Raw genomic sequence first — 20,140 nt, 5'->3', positions numbered from 1 at the left:
GCCTAACTTTCTGTATTCTTCTTTCAGAATCTCATCCTTTTCCCTTCCTATGTCGTTGGTACCAATTTGTACAATGACCTCCTGCTGGTCCCTCTCCCCTTTGAGAATATTCTGTAGCCTCTCGGAGACATCCTTGATCCTGGTACCAGGGAAGCAACACACCATACTGATTTTCTTTCCCCGCTGGCCTCAGAAACGCCCGTCTGTGCCTAAATGACCATTTAAATGCCCATAAAGTTGGTGAGTCCACTGCTGTTGCAGGCAGGGCATTCCACACCCTTACTACTCTGAGTAAAGAACCTACCTCTGACATCTGTCCTACATCTATCACCCCTCAATTTAAAGCTATATCCTCTCATGCTAGCCATCACCAGAGGAGAAAGGATGGACAGTGAGGGCCTATCTAATCCTCTGATCGTCTTGTATGCCTCTATTAAGTCACCTCTTAACCTTCTTCTTCTCTCATTAAAAAAGTCTCAAATCCTTCCACCTGTCTGCATAAAACCTTCCCTCCATATGAGGCAACATCCTGGTAAATCTCCTCCACCCTTTCCAATGTGTTCACACCCTTCCTATAACGTGGTGACCAGAACTCCATTTGCCACCTCCCTGCCTACCTCGGCAGCTTATGTCCCACTGCAACCTGCAACATCCTTCAACACTATCCACAACTCCACCGACCTTAGTGTCACCCGTAAATTTACTAACCCATCCTTCTACGCCCTCATCCCGATCATTTATAAAAATGACAAACAGCAGTGGCCCTGAAGCAGATCCTTGTGTTACCCCACTAGTAACTGAACTCCAGGATGAATATTTCCCATCAATGACCATCCTCTGTCTTCTTTCAACTAGCCAATTTCTGATCCAAACCAATAAATCACCCTCAATACCATATTTATGTATTTTCTGCAATAGCCTATTGTGGGGAACCTTATCAAACACCTTACTGAAATCCATATAAACCACATCAACCACTTTACACATCCACCTGTTTGGTCACCTTCTCAAATAAATCAATAAAAGTTAGTGAGGCACAACCTACCCTTCACAAAACTGTGTTGACTTTCCCGAATCAACTTATTCCTTTCTAGATGATTCTAAATCCTCTCTCTTCTAATCCTTATCAACACTTTACCCATGACTGAAGTAAGGCTCATTGGTCTATAATTACCAGGGTTGTCTCCACTCCCCTTCTTGAACGAGGGAACAACATTTGCTACCCTCCAGTCTTCTGGTACTATTCCTATTGACAATGATGACATAAAAATCAAAGCCAAAGGCTAGTAATCTCCTCCCCAGCTTCCCAGAGAATCCAAGGATAAATCCCATCCGGCCCAGAGGACTTACATATTCACATTTTCCAAAATTGCTAACACTTCCTTGTTATGAACCTCAATCCCATCTAGTCTAACAGCCTGTATCTCAATATTCTCCTTGACAACATTGTCTTTTTTTTGTGTGAATACCAACAAAAAATATTCATTCAGCACCTCTTCTATCTCCTCACCCTCCACACGCAACTTCCCACTATTGTCCTTGGCCGGCCCTAATCTTACTCTCGTCATTCTTTTTTTCCTGACATGCCTAAAGAAAGCCTTAGGGTTTTCCTTGATCCTACCTATCAAAGACTTCTCATGTCCCCTCCTGGCTCGTCTTCACTCTCTCTTTGCCCAGAGACAGTGTGCGCTATCAGAGTGGATTGAGCTTCAACATTAACTCTTTCAGAACTGGTACATTATGCAGAAAGTTCCATTCTCTTCCCCTCAAAGTTCGCTTTCTTCCCATAGTTATGCAGGGGCAGGCAGCAGTTAGCCTTGAACCTGTCTGTTTACTTTGGTTCGACTCATGGGGATGTCTCAAACTAGGGGACAGTCATTTAAAACTGAAACCATGAAGGAATTTCTTCCCCCAGCTGCTAATGGATGTCTGGAACTCACTAATCCAGAGCGTTGTGGAGGCTGGATCACTTAAAGAGGAGGTGGATAGATTTTTGAAATATTGAGGGATTGGCATAAATGAGAAGATGAGGCCTGGAACACATCAGCAGCAGTCTTTCAGTAGGGCACACCTGAGGGGTTATTCCTGGTCCATTCAAAGAGGTCCTGGCTGGTTCAAGTACCAACTGGACACATCGTATCTCTGGAGTGCAAAAAGCAAATGAACCTTTGTTTTAAAATAACAATTGTTGCAGCATTTTGAAAACCCTCCCTCAGCCTTTCCACCTCCCTGAGCCACTTTCCCACTTTAGGACCTGTCAGGGAACCTACCTCTTTGACCATTTGACCTCATAGCTGACTATTTAGCTGGTGTCATTCCTTTGTTTCCTAATTTCCTCTGAAGTACCACGGGATGTTGCATTGCTTTAAAGCTCCTATACAAATATAAAAACTGAAAGAACTGTGGATGCTGTAAATCAGAAACAAAACAGGAGTTGCCAGAAAAAATTCTGAAGAAAGCGTCACCGGACCTGAAACGTTAACTTTGATTTCTCTTCATAGATGTTTCCAGACCTGCTGAACTTTCCTAGCAACATCTGTTTTTGTTTCTGCTGTACAAGTATTAATTGATGCATGCGTGGCAGGAACTCCCAGCAGTGATTTTTAAAATTTCTCTTGGAGTATATGGGCAGGGACAACATTGATTGCCCATCTCTAATTGTTCTTGAAAGGTTTGTTGCACCGTATCAGGGGGCAGTTAAGAACTAACCACATGGCTGAGAATCTGGAGTCATATGTAGGCCAGACTGAGTGGGGACAGCAGATTTCCTTCTGTAAAGGACATTATTGGACCCAATGTGTTGTTAGTTGCACAGTTACTGTTACTAAGACTAGCTTTCAATTACAGGTGACTAACTCTCCCAGGCATGAGGCCTGGTTTGGGGTAGAATGACGGCATCTTCTGAAATAAGTTTTCTGAAATTCATGATTTCATCATCTCAAATTAGTTAAAAACACCATTGGATGATGAGGAAGCCTGAGGAAAGGGAGAAATATCATACTTTGAAGTCCCTAGGAAAGAGATTAAAAGCATAACAAAGATAGAGGAAAAGTGGGTCTACGTTGACACCAAACGCAACCTACACCCTCAAATCTTTCCAAAAGACTTTGCAGCTAGAAACTGCTTTTGAAAAATACTCACTGTTTCTTGTCAGCAAGATCCCAATTGCCATCATATGGAAGAGTTAAGCATTTCTGAAGTTATCAGCTGAGGGGTCGTTATTGCTCAGGACAGCGTAGCAGAATAATTAACAATTAGCAGAAGCAGTTGTAGATGCTACCTGAAATGCAGTGACAGCCCAGTTAATCTGAAATATCACTGAGAATCTACAGTCAGGGGCAAGATTAAACAGATCTGGAGAGCAAATGAAGTGAAGCACAACACACTGAGATTTGCCTTAAAGCTGTCTTCAGTCCGAAGTGTATGACCAAATGGAGCATTAAGTCTTACTAAGAGCTGTGAATGCATGTGTGAAGAAATTAATTTTACAGCACAGTGAGAAGTCTTAGACGAAAGGCATGAACCAGATGTAGGCCAGAGGAAGATGGAACTTGTAACTGCTACACAGACAAATACTAGTCCTTTGATTGGAGTTAAGGGAGTGAATCACCGTTAATTGATGCCTAAAAAGGTGAACTGTTCTAGTGCATATACACCTCAGATTAGTCAATGGAACATAAAAGATTTGTTGAGGAGTTTTGTGGCACAGGGGTGGTGTACCTACCTAGAGCTGGGATATCCAGGGTCAATTCCCATCTGCTGTAGAGCTGTATCAAAATATCAGAGTAGATTGATTAGGAAAATCTCTATAGGAGATTTATTTGAAATTAAGTGGTTAAAATGTCTTGATAGGTATTTCAAGTTTTAGTTTAGACTTTTAGTTCCTTGCTTTAGCCTGTGGGGTGGCACAGTGGCTCAGTGGTTAGCACTGCTGCCACACAGCACCAGGGACCCAGGTTCGATTCCAGCCTCGGGTGACTGTCTGTGTGGAGTTTGCATATTCTCTTCGTGTCTGCGTGGGTTTCCTCTGGGTGCTCTGGTTTCCTCCCACAGTCCAATGATGTGCAGGTCAGGTGAATTGGCTATGCCAAATTGCCATCATGTTAGGTGCATGAGTCAGCGGGAAATGGGTCGGTGTGGACTTGTTGGGCTGAAAGGCCTGTTCCAACACTATAGGGAATCTAATCTATTACTTCTCTTTCAGTAATCCATTCCTGATTAATATAAAAGATTATTTGTCAAAAGAGAAAGCATCTTATTGTCAGAGGACTAGAGGATGTTGAGATAAAATGGTGCAGGGTAAAAGGCAGGCAGATATAAGGCTGTCACTGAACCACATGGATTTTCTGGACTGAAAGATTGGATAGAATTTTACCAGTGTCCAGATACAAGCAAAATGACTTCATTCAGAAGAGATGAGTAACGAGGAAGAGTCTGGCAGTTCAGTGTCAGCTTCCTTGTTGGACTTGAGGCATTGCTGCTGGGTGAGGAAAGAGGAGAGAAGTGTTTGAAAGAGTCCTGGTGGTAGGGCCTTCAATAATTGAACTTTCTTATGTCTGCCTTTGTGCAGAACCATCTGTTTCTTCAGAGACTGCTCAAATTGCTGGTCATATCATAGAACTGGAGATAATTTTCTCCTGGAGTATGTGCCAGATTCCCTGTGTCCCTTCACTATGGCTTCAATCCAGGGGATCAGTGGCTGGGTCACTTGAATGTAGATGTGCATTCTTCTCCAGCAGATAGAGGGTGCTGGGCCTCTCTCTCCATGGCAGGTGCCAACCTACACATAGAGATAGGCAGAAGGTCTACATTGCAGGATTTGATGCATTCCTGCAGCTTCTGGACAATGAGGGCCATTGCCTCCCTGCCTGCTGCCTGCTGCCCCTGTCCCTCCCTGTGCATGCGGACAATGTGCCTGAGCGTCAACACCACAGGGTCTTCTCTTGCCTGGAGCCAAGCAGGTGCCTGGTCTTAGACAGTCCACTGAGTGTCAGTGGCCTGGCACATTGCTTCCTTGATCAACTATGGAGCTGTCGCAGCAAGGTGCTCACCAAGATGTGCTCCGAAACTATCTACGGCTAACGTTTCCACCAAGGTGCCAGTATCTGGGCTGGTGGGGATGCAGGAGGCAATCTTACCAATGCTTTCTCTGATACACCTTGGTACTATCATTCTCAGGGGTCAAGGTGGGGCATCTGGGGAAGCTGACTACCTCTGGGAGATGTTAGGAGATGCTAACAGTACATGCAGGGCATATGAGACAGAAGTTGCTATGGCCAATGATTAGAAACAGTGTTTAATAGATGAGATTGACAACGAGGTTACTGTGACAGTTGCAGAGAAATGAAGAGTTGAATGTGAAAGCTGTTTGATAAGACATAGATGTCTCACTATCCCCATAGGAGCAGGCCTGGTCCTCTCCTCCAAATGAGGGAGACAATGGAACATTATGGAGGTAATCGCCTACCAATATTATTGGCAGATTATTAATCCAGAAACTCCACTAATGTTCTGGGAACCAGCATTCAAATCCTGCTATTGCAGATGGTGGAATTTGAATTTAATATAGAATTAAGTGTCCAATCACATGCACGAATCCATTGTCAATTGTCAGGAAAAACCCATCTTGTTCACTAATGTCATTTAAAGAAGGAAGTCTTTCATCCTTATCTGGTCTGGCGTGCATGTGACTCCTGACCCACAGCATGTAGTTTACTTCTAACAGCCCTCCGGGCATGAGAGATGAGACAAACAAAAAAAACTGCAGATGCTAGAAGTCAAAGTGGTCAAGGAGAAAGCTAATAGAACACAGAAAACCAGGCAGCATCAGGAGGTGGAGAAGTCAACATTTCACCCTCCTTCAGGAATGAGGTGAGGTTATGGGGAGCTGCAGAAAGGAGGGGAGAGTTTGGATGGGGAAAGAGGGGCAGAATGGTAAGGTAGTGTTGGTGAACACAGGTGGTGGGTATAAGGTAGTGATAGGTGAACACAGGTGGTGGGTACGACCTGGTTGGTCGATGGGAGAGATGGATCCAGTTGGTAGCAGAAGGAAAGGGTTGGTAGGTGGAATGGAAAGGAGATGGCAGGGCTGAAAAGGGAGGCAGGGGATGGGTGGAAAGGCTATTTGAAATTGGAGAACTCAATACTGAGTCCTCTGGGCTGTAGGCTGCCCAGCCAGAAGATAAGGTATTATTCTCTGCCAAGAGACACCCATATCCCATGAGTGAATATTTTAAAAGGATTGAAGCGGCACTGCAAAGTTAATGATGTCAGAGGCTGGGGAGGGGGCATGAGGATGTCAGTGTAAGAATGAATGAAGATGCTGCAGGTTACTGTAAGAGTGATAGAGCATGAGCTATGGTGAGAGGTGAGTGTAGTAGAGAAAAGGAATGAGTGTCAGATAGCAGAGACATTTATCCTGCTGGAGTGGAAAAGGGTCATTAACCTTTTCCTGGCCATTCCTTTGGACTATGGCGACTGTACTCACTTGAATGGCAATCTCAGACCAAGCTGACAGGTCTGATGGTCCAAGCTCTTCTGCTGGTCCTCTGTGAAAAGTCACATGATATACAGTTATAGTCCAACAGGGACTCTATGGTCTGAAATATAGGTAATCAGCTGACTAAATAATTATAGGGAGTAGCATTTGGTTATTAAAATGGGGGTCACTCAGTGGTTAGCACTGCTGCCTCACAGCGCCAGGGACCCAGGTTCAATTCCAACCTTAGGCTGTGTGGAATTTGCACATTCTCCCCGTGTCTGCGTGGGTTTCCTCAGTGCTCTGGTTTCCTCCCACAGTCCAAAGATGTGCAGGTCAGGTGGATTGGCCATGCTAAATTGCCCATAATATTCAGGGATGCGTAGGTTCGGTGCATTAGTCAGGGGTAAATGCAGAGTATTAGGGTAGGGGAATGGGTCTGGGTGGGTTACACTTTGGAGGGTCGGTGTGGACTAGTTGGGCCAAATGGCCTGTTTCCACACTGTAGGGATTCTATGACCTTCTACTTATTTCAAATCGCAAGCTCTCAGACAAAGGAGAAGTGTTTTAAGAGCTTGTGATTTTAAATAAATCTGTTGGACAATAACCTGGCGTTGCATGACTTTTGACTTTGTTCAACCCGGCACCTCCACATCCTGGTCCTCTGGGAAGAGGATTCCTATCTTTTGCATCAGCCCCTCGACCATGTTTTGTCAGAGGAATACGGTGCCATCTTCCCATTCTCTGACACATCCTCGAGTGAGTGAGGAAATTTCGGATTGCCGGTGCTCATCCTGGCACAAAGCAAACTTTTAAAGATGGTGCGGCTGCCAGGAATGCTGGGTAGTAAGCGGTTTATGAAATTATGGGGCTAATATTGGATACGTGAGGTGCCATCGGAATAGGCTAGGTAGTTAAAGTGGACATTTTGATAAGAAATACTGAGAAAACGCAGCAAAACTGAGGACTGCAGGTACTGGAGATCAGAGTCGAAAGTGTGGCACTGGAAAAGCACAGCAGGTCAGGCAGCGTCCAAGGAGCAGGAGAGTCAACGTTTCGGGCATAAGCCTATCATCAGGAATAAGGGCTGCCTGACCTGCTGTGCTTTTCCAGCACCAGACTCTCAATACCGAGAAAACTCACTTGGCCTCGCTGTGAGAAACCCTTGATAAAACTTGGTGTAATGCACACTTACCCAAAAGGATGTAAGCTGCAGCTCAAAATGTTTCCTTCATCAGTGACACCTACATTTTTCTACAATTACGTGCCAGAATGTTTTAGAAATAGGCAGGAAAGCAGCAAGAAGAAAACGGAATACTGGCATTTTTTGTAACCACTTGCCATTTGGGTAATTATATTTGCACTGTATTGAGATAGTTTAAGCTAACATTTGCATTCTATGGATTAACTAATGCATCAGATTGTGGAAACTAAGCTCTTAACGTGGTCATAATGAAGTTCATATTTTGATAAATTACGTGAACAATCTTCAATAATGGATCGGAGTTTGGGATGTTAAGGAAAACCCAACATTGAGTGTAATTAATCCAACTGAAGTGGTGCTATGTTTCCGATCTAAACTGATTAAATCAGTACACGGGATTTTGGTTGTACTGGAATCTGTTTGTTGTTAAGGTGACAGTACCCTTTGATCGTGTGATTGACTGAGCAGCTAGGAAAACTGAGAGGAGTAAAATTGATCCAAAGATTTAGTGCTATCTCTATAGCAACATTCCAGAGACAGGCCAAAGGGTTCATAGTGCAAGAAATATTTGACAGCTCTCAGCTACAAAACAGGAATAAACGATTTAACAAAAATTGAGAGGCATATTTAGATTAAATGCAAGGATAAGAAATGTCTTCTTTTTTAAAATGAGATGAGGAATTTGAAATTCTGATGTCCCCTGGTATAAAATGTCATATTGCTGACAATTTCTGCTTGTTTTAAACAGATCTTCATTTCCTTAAAAAATGCTGGTAAAATGTTTCTGCCTCCATGGCTCGAGCAGAAAATTGTAAGTTGAACTGGAGCTTAAATGTATTGGCCATGATTTACGACCGGAGCATCATTGTGTACTTTCAAAGAAAATTGATGGCAGCAGATTTAATAAATTCCTAGAGTCACTGTAAAATGCACAAGGATGTTAGGGGAAAAAAAAAGAAATGGCTTTAATTCTTTGCCATTTGATCAAGATTCTTTAATTCTATTTTAAAGCAGTGGAATTATTGGATAATGTACTGACAACGTGAGCAGGCCCAGTTCATTCCAGGCTAATGCAGGCCAGTTTGACATTAAAAAGATAAGCCAATGTTTCCAAATCTTTTCCACTGTGATCCCTTATTGAAGCTTAAAATCCAGTGACCATTTAGCAAGTGGAGGAGGAGAACATACCAGAGTAGAGCAGGGAGAAAGTGGGCCAAAACTGAAAATGTGTTGCTGGAAAAGCGCAGCAGGTCAGGCAGCATCCAAGGAACAGGAGAATCAACGTTTCGGGCATAAGCCCTTCTTCCTGCGCTTTTCCAGCAACACATTTTCAGCTCTGATCTCCAGCATCTGCAGCCCTCACTTTCTCCTCACTTCTTCCAGAAAGTGGGCCAACCACTGAAGTGGCCTGTAACTCAGTATCCCACTTGGGAGCCTTATCCCCACTTCGTGCAGTCCTTCCATAGACTGTGGATCTCAACGTTTCAGGGATGAGAGTAATCCTGCTCACATATTCACAGAGCAATAACTTTGATAGTGCTGAAAATAAATTTAGATCGGGCACTATTCATTTATCAATTTCTGAACCGTGACAGAAGGTAATTAGAATTAAAAGCATATGTTAAGTAATTAACCCACTGGGCTCTCAGAAAGAGGTTTTCTCAACTGGTGATTTTTTATTTGTAAGAACAGGTGTCACCGGTCATTTGGATTGGATCAATGGCAATACTGCAGGAATATTGAGAGCGAGAGGAAGATGGAGATGAAATAGATGGCATGAGAGCATTTTTTTATTTGCAAGTAGGAGCCCCAGCGCACTTCAGAATCATGAAATATCGCAGCATAATAACAAACTGGAGGACAGCATAGCGAGGCTGGAGGGCTTGGTTTCCAATCCATGGAGTCTCATTAATTATCATCCGAGTCAGAGTACTTGATTGGGAGAGGTATATTGTACTCTGAAATGGACTACAAACATTTCTCATTCAATGGACAATGTCAAACCCGGATATTATTTTTATCCTGATGCTGAAATTGAAATATAAATTGATGTGACTGCCTGTTCAAGCACTCCAGAAGTGATAATCACATTGTATTTTTCAAAACAGTCCTGTCCAAGCTGTTCATCATGCCTTTTTCCAGGGGAACCATATTAAAAACAGACAAGTCTTACCAGCCCAACCACAGCTATTGCTGGTGTTCAGGACTGGAGGAAGATGGGAGACTTGTTGTGTTAGAAGTAAATACCACTACTCATCATGCAAACTGGACGCCTTCTATAAGTGGAGTAATCTTGACAAGTTCAAATGGACCCAGGCATTAATTGGCATGAAATGGCATCTTATAATCTCCAACTGAAGGATTAATGATATTCAACAATAAAGTAGCCCTGGGCTTATGAAGAAATAAAATGGCAATGTGATAAGTTTTTAAAAGTTAAATGGTGAAAAGATCAAGTAAAAATGGGAATCAAAACAAGATCAAACGGGGTTTAAGACCATTGCCCTTCTAAGTGATTCTAGGTATGTTTCAGAAGCCAATTCTAAGGGGTTAGACAAAGATTTTGATTCCCAAGTAGCACAACTCATTCTGGATGACTTATCAGAAGATATAAATCTGGTATTGTGTACGGTTGAATGAAATTCCATGAAGTGTCATTTGGAATAATTCATTTTAGAAACTTCTGTGATTTTTGTGCCATAGCTATGCTGAACAGTGAAAATAAATCTGTTTGATAACCTGATTATTACCCAGGATATTGGATCTCTACAAGTGAAAATGAAGAAAGGCTTCATTTGTGTGATGGGCTGGAAGCAGAAGTGGTTTATCATGGTTGTCATGTTGACAAATACATGGAATTGGAGTCAATGTGTACGTGTGATCATGCTATGTCTCAGATACACACTGTCATTATGGAAACAACATTACATGGACGGATGAAGAGACAGAGTGACTAAAACTAAATGCAATAACTTCCCACCTGTATCCTTCTTCAAATTTGTGTCTGAGATGCCAACTACCAGCCTGATTGCCCATATACTATCCTGGCTCAGTGCCCTAAACGTTTTCCAATAATAATATGTTGTTCAGAGCTTCAGCCACCATGCCCTACTCACTCTGATTTCTGTCATGTCCTGCACAGTCCAAGACCCTCATTGCCTTAGTCCCACTACATCATGTTGCAGCGAAGCTTCAATGAATTATTTATCAGCTGACAGATTTTGAATCCACTTCAGATATATTCTTGCATGCTCTCCACTAATGAGCCTGAGGGTTTTACGTCCTCCTTTTGACTGTGATGCCCAACAATTAATTAGATAAAAGCACAATACTGTTGCGTTACAATCAGACCCATTGTAATCCAATTAAATTCAATCCATCCAGTCCATCAGTTAGCAGCCTCTCTCTTAACCTTGTGTAGCTTTAATACAAAATCTGTAAATCTAAGTCACTCCCAAAAACCCTTCCCAAGATCTTAAAATGTGACAGCTGTAATTTCAAAGATAAATAAATTTATGTCGAGCACTGAATTCTCTACGGAGACCCGAGAGTCTTCGTCGACTGGATAGTAAATACAGCCAACCGATGGACTGAAAGTGAACATCTTAGGATCATCGAGTCATAGAGTCCTACAGCACAAAGAAAGGTCCTTCAGCCCAAACTGGTCCATTCTGACCAAAATGTCCATCCACACTAACCCCATTTCCCTACACTTGGCCATATCCTTCTAAACCTTTCCTATCCATGTATTTGTCCAAATGCCTTTTAAGTGTTGTTAATGTACCCGCGTCAACCACTTCCATTGGCAGCTCATTCCATATGTGTACCATCCTCTGTGTAAAAAGGTTACCCCTTGGGTTCCCTTTTATTCTTTCCCCTCTCACCTTAAACCATTGCACATTAGTCCTCAATTCCCCAACCCTGGCAAAAAGACTTGAGTGCATTCACCCTATCCATGCCTCTCATGATCTTATGCCCTTCTATAAAATTCCCCCTCAGTCTCCTACGGTCCAAAGAAAGAAGCCCTAGCTTGTCCAATCTCTCCCCTATAATTCAGACCCTTGATTCCTGGCAACATCCTTGCAAATTTCTTCTGTACTCTTTCCAGTTTAATAACATCCTTCCTATAGCAAGGTGACCAAAACCGAACACAATATTCAAAGTGCAGCCTTATTAACATCCTGTACAACTGCATCATAACCTCCCAACTTCTATACTCAATGTCCTGACTGATGAAGGCCAGTGTGCCAAAAGCCTTCTTCACTGCCCTGTCTACCTGCGACTCTACTTTCAGAGAACTGTGCACCTGAACTCCAAGGTCCCCCTGTTCCACGACACTCCTTAAGGCCCTACCATTCACCATGAAACTTTTACCTTGATTTGACATTCCTAAATTCAACACCTCACACTTATCTATATTAGACATCAATTGCTATTTCTCGGCCCACTTCCTCATCTGATCAAGTTCCTGCTGCAATTCCTGATAAGCTTCCTTACTGTTCACAACACTACCTGTTTTAGTGTCATCTGCAAACTTACTAATCATGTCTTACACATTCTTGTCCAAATCATCGATATACATAACAAACAACAATGGGCCGAGCACCGACCCCTGAGGTACATCACTTGTGTGATACATCACAGAATATTCAAGACACCATAGCTCAGCGGTCAGCACTGCTGCCTCAAAGCAGCAGGGATCTGGGTTCGATTCCAGTCTTGGACTAGTGTCTATGTGGAGCTTACATGTTCTTTCAGTGTCTGTGAGAGTTTCCTCCAGGTGCTCTGGTTTCCCCCCCACAGTTTAAAGATGTGCAGGTTAGGTGGACTGGCTATGGTAAATTGCCCATAGTGTTCAGAGGTGTGTAGGCTAGGTCAGTTGGCCATGGGAAATGCAGGATTACAGGGATGGAATAGGGGAGTTGGTCTGAGTGGGATGCTGTTTGGAGGGGTGGTGTGGATTTGATGGGCCAAATGGCCTCCTTCTAAACTGTCGGGATTCTATAACAGAAGAAATAATGAGGGTACGGTGTTAGAATTAGGGAATATTTCTTTGAGCAATGCTTTCAGGCCAATCCCCAATTGGTAAGGAGGTCAGAAAATGAAAAGCTCATGAAGCCAAGGGCAAGTGTGAAGATGGATCTAAAATATTTCAATAGCTTGGCGGACAATGGGTAATGGTTGACTTTGCAGCTGGTCGGCTATTTCCAGTGGGGTTCAAAAAGTTAAACATACTACAAGCAGCAATTTACCTCATATGTTAAAGATTTGGAGTTAAATAGGGGATATGATTGAATAGGTTTGCAGGAAAGAGGTAAAGTGGTTGTGTGGGTGATAGCAAGGTGGAATGCTGCAGACTGCAGGAAGAATTGAATGAACTGGTCAAATGGACAGGAATGGGACAGAATCCCTTTCAGAGAATTGAGGTAATGTACTGGGGAACAAGAACAAGGTGAGGGAACAGACAACAAACAGAATTTGGAGACGTGCAAAGGAACAGGGGATTGTGAAGTTCTTGTTCACCGATCTCAGAAGGTGAAGGAATGGTGGAGGGTTGAACAAATTTGGGAGTGGGACAAACTAGGGAATGGAGGTGCAATAGGGAGTAATGTACCAACATAAAACGTAGAAGATAAAACAAGTCAGCCTGGAAAGCAAAGTGCACATAGTCATGTTAAGGCACATAAGAAGATGTCAAGGCTGGATGTCACAGATTAGAATGAAAGTCTTGCGAGTAAGGCAGATGAGTTGCGGGTGTTGATTAACACATGGGAATGTGATATCATCGCTCTCACAGAGACATGGTGAAGGGAGTGGCAGGACAGCCAGCTCAATATTCCAGGGTATAAAAACATTAGATGAGACAGGAGTGGTATAAATGACGAGGTAGTGTCACATTATTGTTCAAGACATCAATTACCGGACACAGAAAAGGACAAACTTGGAAAGAATGTAAAGTTTTGAATTGAGGGGGGAGTCCAATTTATATTTGGGCAGCACGGTGGCTCAGTGGTTAGCACTGCTGCCTCATAGTGCCAGGGACCTGGGTTTGATTCCAGCCTTGGGTGACCGTCTGTGTGGAGTTTGCACATTCTCCCCGTGTCTGTGTGGGTTTCCTCTGGGTGCTCCGGTTTCCTCCCACAGTCCAAAGATGTGCAGGTCAGGTGAATTGACCATGCTCAATTGCCCAGAGTGTTAGGTGCATTCCCTGAGGGAAATGGGTCTGGGTGGGTTACTCTTCGGAGTGTTGGTGTGGACTTGTTGGGCCGAAGGGCCTGTTCCCACACTGTAGGGAATCTAATCTGATTTAATAAAATGACAGTGAGCAGCTACTTGTAGGAAAATCTGCAGAGTAGTTAAAGTCGTTCAGGCAGGAAACAGTGAAAATGGAGGGCCAACAAGTTCCCATTACGTTTCAAATCATAGATCACAGAACTGCTTCAGCGTGGAAACAGGCCATTCAGTCCATCAAGTCCATACCAACCCTCCAAAGAGCATTCCACCAGACCCAAACCCATCCCTATAACCCTACATTTTCTATGACCAATCCACCAAGCCTGTACATCCCTGGATGCTATGGAAAATTTAGCATGGTCAATTCACCTACCCTGCACATCTTTGGACTGTAGGAGCACCTGGAGGAAACCAGATACAGGAAGAATGTGCAAACTCCACACAGACAGTTGCCTGGGGCTGGAATTGAACCCACAGCTCTGGTGCTGTGAGGTAGCAGTGCTAACCACTGAGCCGCATTGAATAATGGGACAAAAAAATTCCAGAAAATCCTGAATATTAGAGGAATGTAGAGGATTGATAAGGGGGGAAATAAAGGGAAGCTTGTGTTAGATACACAGAGGAAGTGCAGGGGGCTACTTAAAAAATTAAGTAGGATTCCAAACAGAGGCCCTGAAAATACACAGGTGAGGAAAATAAAGAATTGAAAGGAAATTTGTAAGAATATTAGAGATAAAGAGGATAACTAGGGAACAAGTAGTGTCAATTAGGGACAGAAGTAGACGGTGTGTGGACCTGAACACATAGTTGAGATTAGTTTGCATCTTCAGAATTGATCTGAAGATGAGACAAAATATTAACTGCTTCTCTGTCCAAAGATACTGCCAGACCTGCTGAGTTTCTCGAGCATTTTTTGTGTTTGTTTCAGATTTCCAGCATTTTCAGTATTTTACTTTTATTCAATAGATAAGCCGGAGCTGTTCCCCCAAGAGCAGAGTTGATTGAGAGGAGGATATGATTGTGATGTACAAAATAGTTAGGGGCAGAGATGAATAGGAATATTCTTTCCTCTTAGTGGTGGGCTTAATAACCAAGGGGTACAGAATTAAAGCAAAGTTCAGAAGGTTTGGGGGTGGATTCAAGGAAAGATGTTTTCACCTTGAAGAACCCATGTACAACACTTTTCATGGTGAGAGTATTACCTTTGAGAAAGATGAATTTATGGGAATACGATGAGTCATTTACCTTAAAATAATTGCTTAAAGAAATATTTCAGGTAATAATTTTCTGGATGGAAGTAAAATCTTTTCCATATTCCCATTCTTATCTTTATAAAACAGCCTCTGAAATCTGTTCCATTTATTCCTCTAGACAGCAAGCTGCTTGAAATGTTGCAGCCTCCAATTCTTCTGAAGAACTCTTAATGTAATAACTGGTCCATTCAGAACAAACTCTAGTTGTGTAACTGTAAAATTGTCTTACTCAGTTTTTATGTTACTATTAGTAATTTGTAGATTTTGATTCACACAATTTTTGGCACAATGCTTTTTTGGAATATTTTGTATTCGAAAATAATTCTCACCATTGGATGAAAATAAACAAATCCTCTCTGAATCAAACCTGAGCATTAACTTTTTAACCAGTGACTTACACTATCAAATCTATAACATTCACAACAAAGACCAGCCCATCCAACAGGAAATCTGGGTTAGCCTCATTGTCAGGACACAGGAAACCTGGTGCAGGCTGGTCGTCCACACACAGGAAACCGGGCGAGTGTTCTGAGAACCAGAGAAATGCCAGGATGTGACTACAATCCAGAGCCCACTAGAATGCACAATCACACCCCCCTCAGTCAGTATCCATCATTGTATATGTCTCCCAAACGTGTACGGATTCTCACATCACCATCTTTCACTCCAATCGCACTCTCACTCGATCTGCGAGATGCACAATTCCATCCTCTCATTCCCACCCTGTTTTGTCGGAGGGGCGCATACTCCCATCTTTTCACTTCCCAGTCTACCATTCAGAGACACCAAAGTCTATTTTCTCACAAACTCACCATGTCTGTGTCAGACACTGGCCCAAAACTTGTAACGTAGATGTCTGTTTTAACTTCAGTCACGCTTTCTGTGAGGGAAAAGAAAGGAGGAACATTTTGAAAGTAAAAGTGACTGGAACATACTCTTCTTTAACATTAAAAATATCAGTCTTGATGAGTCATTTAAACTTCCAACACAGTCCAGGGCAGAAAAGCAGAAAGAAGATGAACGGGTTTTGCCTGACAGCAGAACATCCAACTGAAAGTACAGGGTGGATTGAACAATTCATCAATAGATCCCTGTTATTATGCACAGTGTCCTCTAGAGTCATAGAGATGTACAGCATGCAAACAGACCAACCCGTCCATGCCGATCAGATATCCCAACCCAATCTAGTCCCACCTGCCAGCACCCAGCCCATATCCCTCCAAACGCTTCCTATTCATATACCCATCCAAATACCTCTTAAATGTTGCTATTGTACCAGCCTCCACCATTTCGTCTGGCAGCTCATTCCATACACATACCGCCCTCTGTGTGAAAAGGTTGCCCCTTAGGTCTCTTTTATATCTTTCCCCTCTCACCCTAAACCTATGCCCTCGAGTTCTGGACTCCCCAACCGCAGGGAAAAGACTTTCTCTATTTATCCTATCCATGCCTCTCAATTTTGTAAGCCCCTATAAGCTCAGCCCCCAGCCTCTGACGCTCCAGAGAAAACAGCCCCAGCCTGTTCAACCTCTCCCTATAGCTCAAATCCTACAACCCTGGCAACATCCTTGTAAATCATTTCTTAACCCTTTCAAGTTTCACTACATCTTTCCAATAGGAAGGAGACCAGAATTGCACACAATATTCCAACAGTGGCCTAACCAATGTCCTGTACAGCCACAACATGACCTCCCAACTCCTGTACTCAATACTCTGACTAATAAATAAAGCAAACCAAATGCCTTCTTCTTTACCCTATTTACCTGTGACTCCACTTTCAAGGAGCTATGAACCTGCACTCCAAGGTGTCTTTGTTCAGCAACTCTCCGTAGGACCTTACCAATAAGTGTATACGTCCTGCTAAGATTTGCTTTCCCAAAATGCAGCACCTCGCATTTATCTGAATTAAACTCCATCTGCCACTTCTCAGCCCATTGGCCCACCTGGTCAAGATCCTGTTGTAATCTGAGGTAACCCTCTTCGCTGTCCACTACACCTCCAATTTTGGTGTTATCAGCAAACCTACTAACTGTACCTCTTACGCTCACATCCAAATCATTTATGTAAAGGACAAAAGTAAAGGACCCATAAGCGATCCTTGTGGCACTCCACTGGTCACAGACCTCCAGTCTGAAAAACAACCCTCCACCACCACCCTCTGTTTTCTACCTTGGAGCTAATTCCGTATCCAAATGGCTAGTTCTCCTTGCATTCCATGAGATCTAACCTTGCTAACCAGTCTCCCATGGGGAACCTTGTCGAACAACTTACTGAAGCCCATATAGATCACATCTACCGTTCTGCCCTCATTAATCTTTTTTGTTACTTCTTCAAAAAGCTCAAGTTTGTGAGATATGATTTCCCACGCACAAAGCCATGCTGACTATCCTTAATCAGTCCTTGTCTTTCCAAATACATGTATACTCTGGCCCTCAGGATTCCCTCCAACAACTTGCCCACTACTGACGTCAGGCTCACCAGTCTATAGTTCCCTGGCTTGTCCTTACCACCTTTCTTAAACAGTGACACCACGTTAGCCAACCTCCAGTCTTCCAGCAACTCACCTGTCACTTTCGATGATACAAATATCTCAGCAAGAGGTGGGTACATAGATTTTTGAAATATTGCAAGAATTGAGGTCTATGATAACCTGGAATGAAAGAGCTGTTGAGAACAGGAGCAGATCAGTCATGATCTTATAGAATGGACAATCTTGAGGGTTGGTTTATCCCAGCTCCTCTATCTTAGCGCCCTAAGAAATCTTTGTGCAAAAACAAAGATTTTTATAAATTCAACTTCACTGGTAAGGTTAATTTATTTGCCATCCATAATTGCCCTTGAGAATGTAGTTCATACCCACAATGCTATTTGAAAGGGAGTTCTGGGATTTTGACCCAGTGACATTGAAGAAATGGTAATATGTTCCCAAGTCAGGATGTGAGTGTTTTGCATGTGTTGGTATTGCAATGTATCTGCTGCTCTTGTCCTTCTAGGTGGTAGCAACTGCAAGATTGGAAGGTGCTGTCTAAGTCGTCTTGATGAATTGCTGCAGTGCACTTTGTAGATAGTAGACACTGCTGCTACTGCTGAGCGTCAATGGTGGAAGGAGTGGATGTTGAATGTCGTGGATGATAAATCAAATGGCCTTAGATGGTGTGAAGCCTCGTCAATATGATTTGAGTTGTAATCATCCAGGCAAGTGCATCCCATCAAGGAAGATTGACAGGGGGGACAGGTCATGAGGATGGTGCTGAGCTGGAAGGTTGGAACTGGGGTAAGGTGGGGGGAGGGGAAATAAGGAAACTGGTGACCCCCCTCCCATTTATCTCTCCACCCCAGAGGTTCCCAACCTCACTTCTGATGAAGGACTTTTGCCCAAAACGTCAATTTTCCTGCCCCTTGGATGCTGCCTGACCTGCTGTGCTTTTCCAGCACCCCTCTAATCTCCAGCATCTGCAGTACCTACTTCCGCATAGTATTTATATGGCTGGCCCAGTTGAGTTTTAGGTTAAAAGTAACCGCAGGACGTTGATAGTGGGAGATTTATTTCATCGTGTAGTTTTATACCCAAAACCATACGTTTGTGTTCAACATAAACTGATTGAAGAGAAGGCAAGGTCAAGAGCTATCTTCAGGCATGGGTTTCTTTCTAACACTGTTTATTACATATTAAATCTGAGTAATCAATTCTAATTTTGCTGTTATACTATTAAACGACAACTCCGTAAACTAACATCTAATGCTAGTTTGTCTATTCCATTCACATCAATGTATATTTCTGTCTGTCTCAATCTCTCACATGGGTGAAGCCAATCAACTATTTCAATCAATAACTTCTTGCAATCTTACCCGTACTGTTCTATTTATACCCACTGTGGTGCAGCTCTGCGATATAAGATTATTCTAGCTTCTGCAAGTCCTTACACAACATCACTTGCGCAATCTTTTTTATACCCTTCATAAAACTGTCACATTCTCAGATAAATTGCTGAGATTTTTTTTTAAAAATTGCATTTACTTTGATTTTGTCTTTACTTTTTATGTCCTACTCCACCCCGAATCTAGGACTTGATCTGTGTTGTAGGTGGGTCAGTCTGGTCATGGATAGACAAGGTATAAAAACGCTTAAAAGTAAAGTTGCCGAGTTTTCTCTTTCCCTGTTGCTTCCATTAGATTGGCAGAGCTTGCTAAAGTGGCTGAACTTAATGTAACTGCAGGAATGTATGGGCACATTGGGTTGTTTCTTCTTTCTTGTCATTAGAATCTGCTTCAGATGATAGGGTTTACCTAAAGTTAAGAACCTCTTCCACTATAATATTGATTTGATGTTCAAGAATCTCCTCCGAGAGTTGAATATCTAAGTTGGTTTGTGAATGGTTCAGTTTGTTGGCAAGTAGAGGTAAGGAGAATCCAAAGGGTTTTTAGAAATACATGAAGAACAAAAGGGTAACTAGGGAGAAAATAGGGCCCCTCAAAGATCAGCAAGGCGGCCTTTGGGTGGAGCCGCAGGAGATGGGGCAGATACTAAACAAGTATTTTGCATCAGTATTTACTGTGGAAAAGGTTATAGAACATAGAACATAGAACAGTACAGCACAGAACAGGCCCTTCAGCCCACGATGTTGTGCCGACCACTGATCCTCATGTATGCACCCTCAAATTTCTGTGACCATATGCATGTCCAGTAGTCTCTTAAATATCCCCAGTGACCTCGCTTCCACAACTGCTGCTGGCAACGCATTCCATGCTCTCACAACTCTGTGTAAAGAACCTGCCTCTGACATCCCCTCGATACTTTCCTCCAAAAAGCTTAAAACTATGACCCCTCGTGTCATTTCTGCCCTGGGAAATAGTCTCTGGCTATCGACTCTATCTATGCCTCTCATTATCTTGTATACCTCAATTAGGTCCCCTCTTCTCCTCCTTTTCTCCAATGAAAAAAGGCAACCTCTCCTCATAAGATAAGCCCTC

The 20,140-nt window shown here is 42.9% G+C and overlaps 1 protein-coding gene across 5 annotated transcripts in view; it reads right to left on the bottom strand.

Annotated features, from left to right (window-relative positions):
- LOC122557046 (gamma-aminobutyric acid receptor subunit alpha-3-like) overlaps positions 1-20,140 on the bottom strand; it is a 253,902-nt gene that overhangs the window by 156,827 nt on the left and 76,935 nt on the right. For all 5 annotated transcript variants that reach the window (XM_043704284.1, XM_043704283.1, XM_043704287.1 and 2 more), the window contains one exon: positions 15,982-16,049. In XM_043704284.1, the coding sequence (XP_043560219.1) occupies positions 15,982-16,049 (68 nt within the window). The remainder of the gene's footprint in view (positions 1-15,981; positions 16,050-20,140) is intronic.

Source organism: Chiloscyllium plagiosum, chromosome 15 (genome assembly GCF_004010195.1).
Source record: "Chiloscyllium plagiosum isolate BGI_BamShark_2017 chromosome 15, ASM401019v2, whole genome shotgun sequence".
Classification (NCBI taxonomy): Eukaryota; Metazoa; Chordata; class Chondrichthyes; order Orectolobiformes; family Hemiscylliidae; genus Chiloscyllium; species Chiloscyllium plagiosum.
The sequence above is the reverse complement of the archived record's forward strand: the minus strand, read 5'-3'. Positions and strand labels throughout refer to the sequence as shown.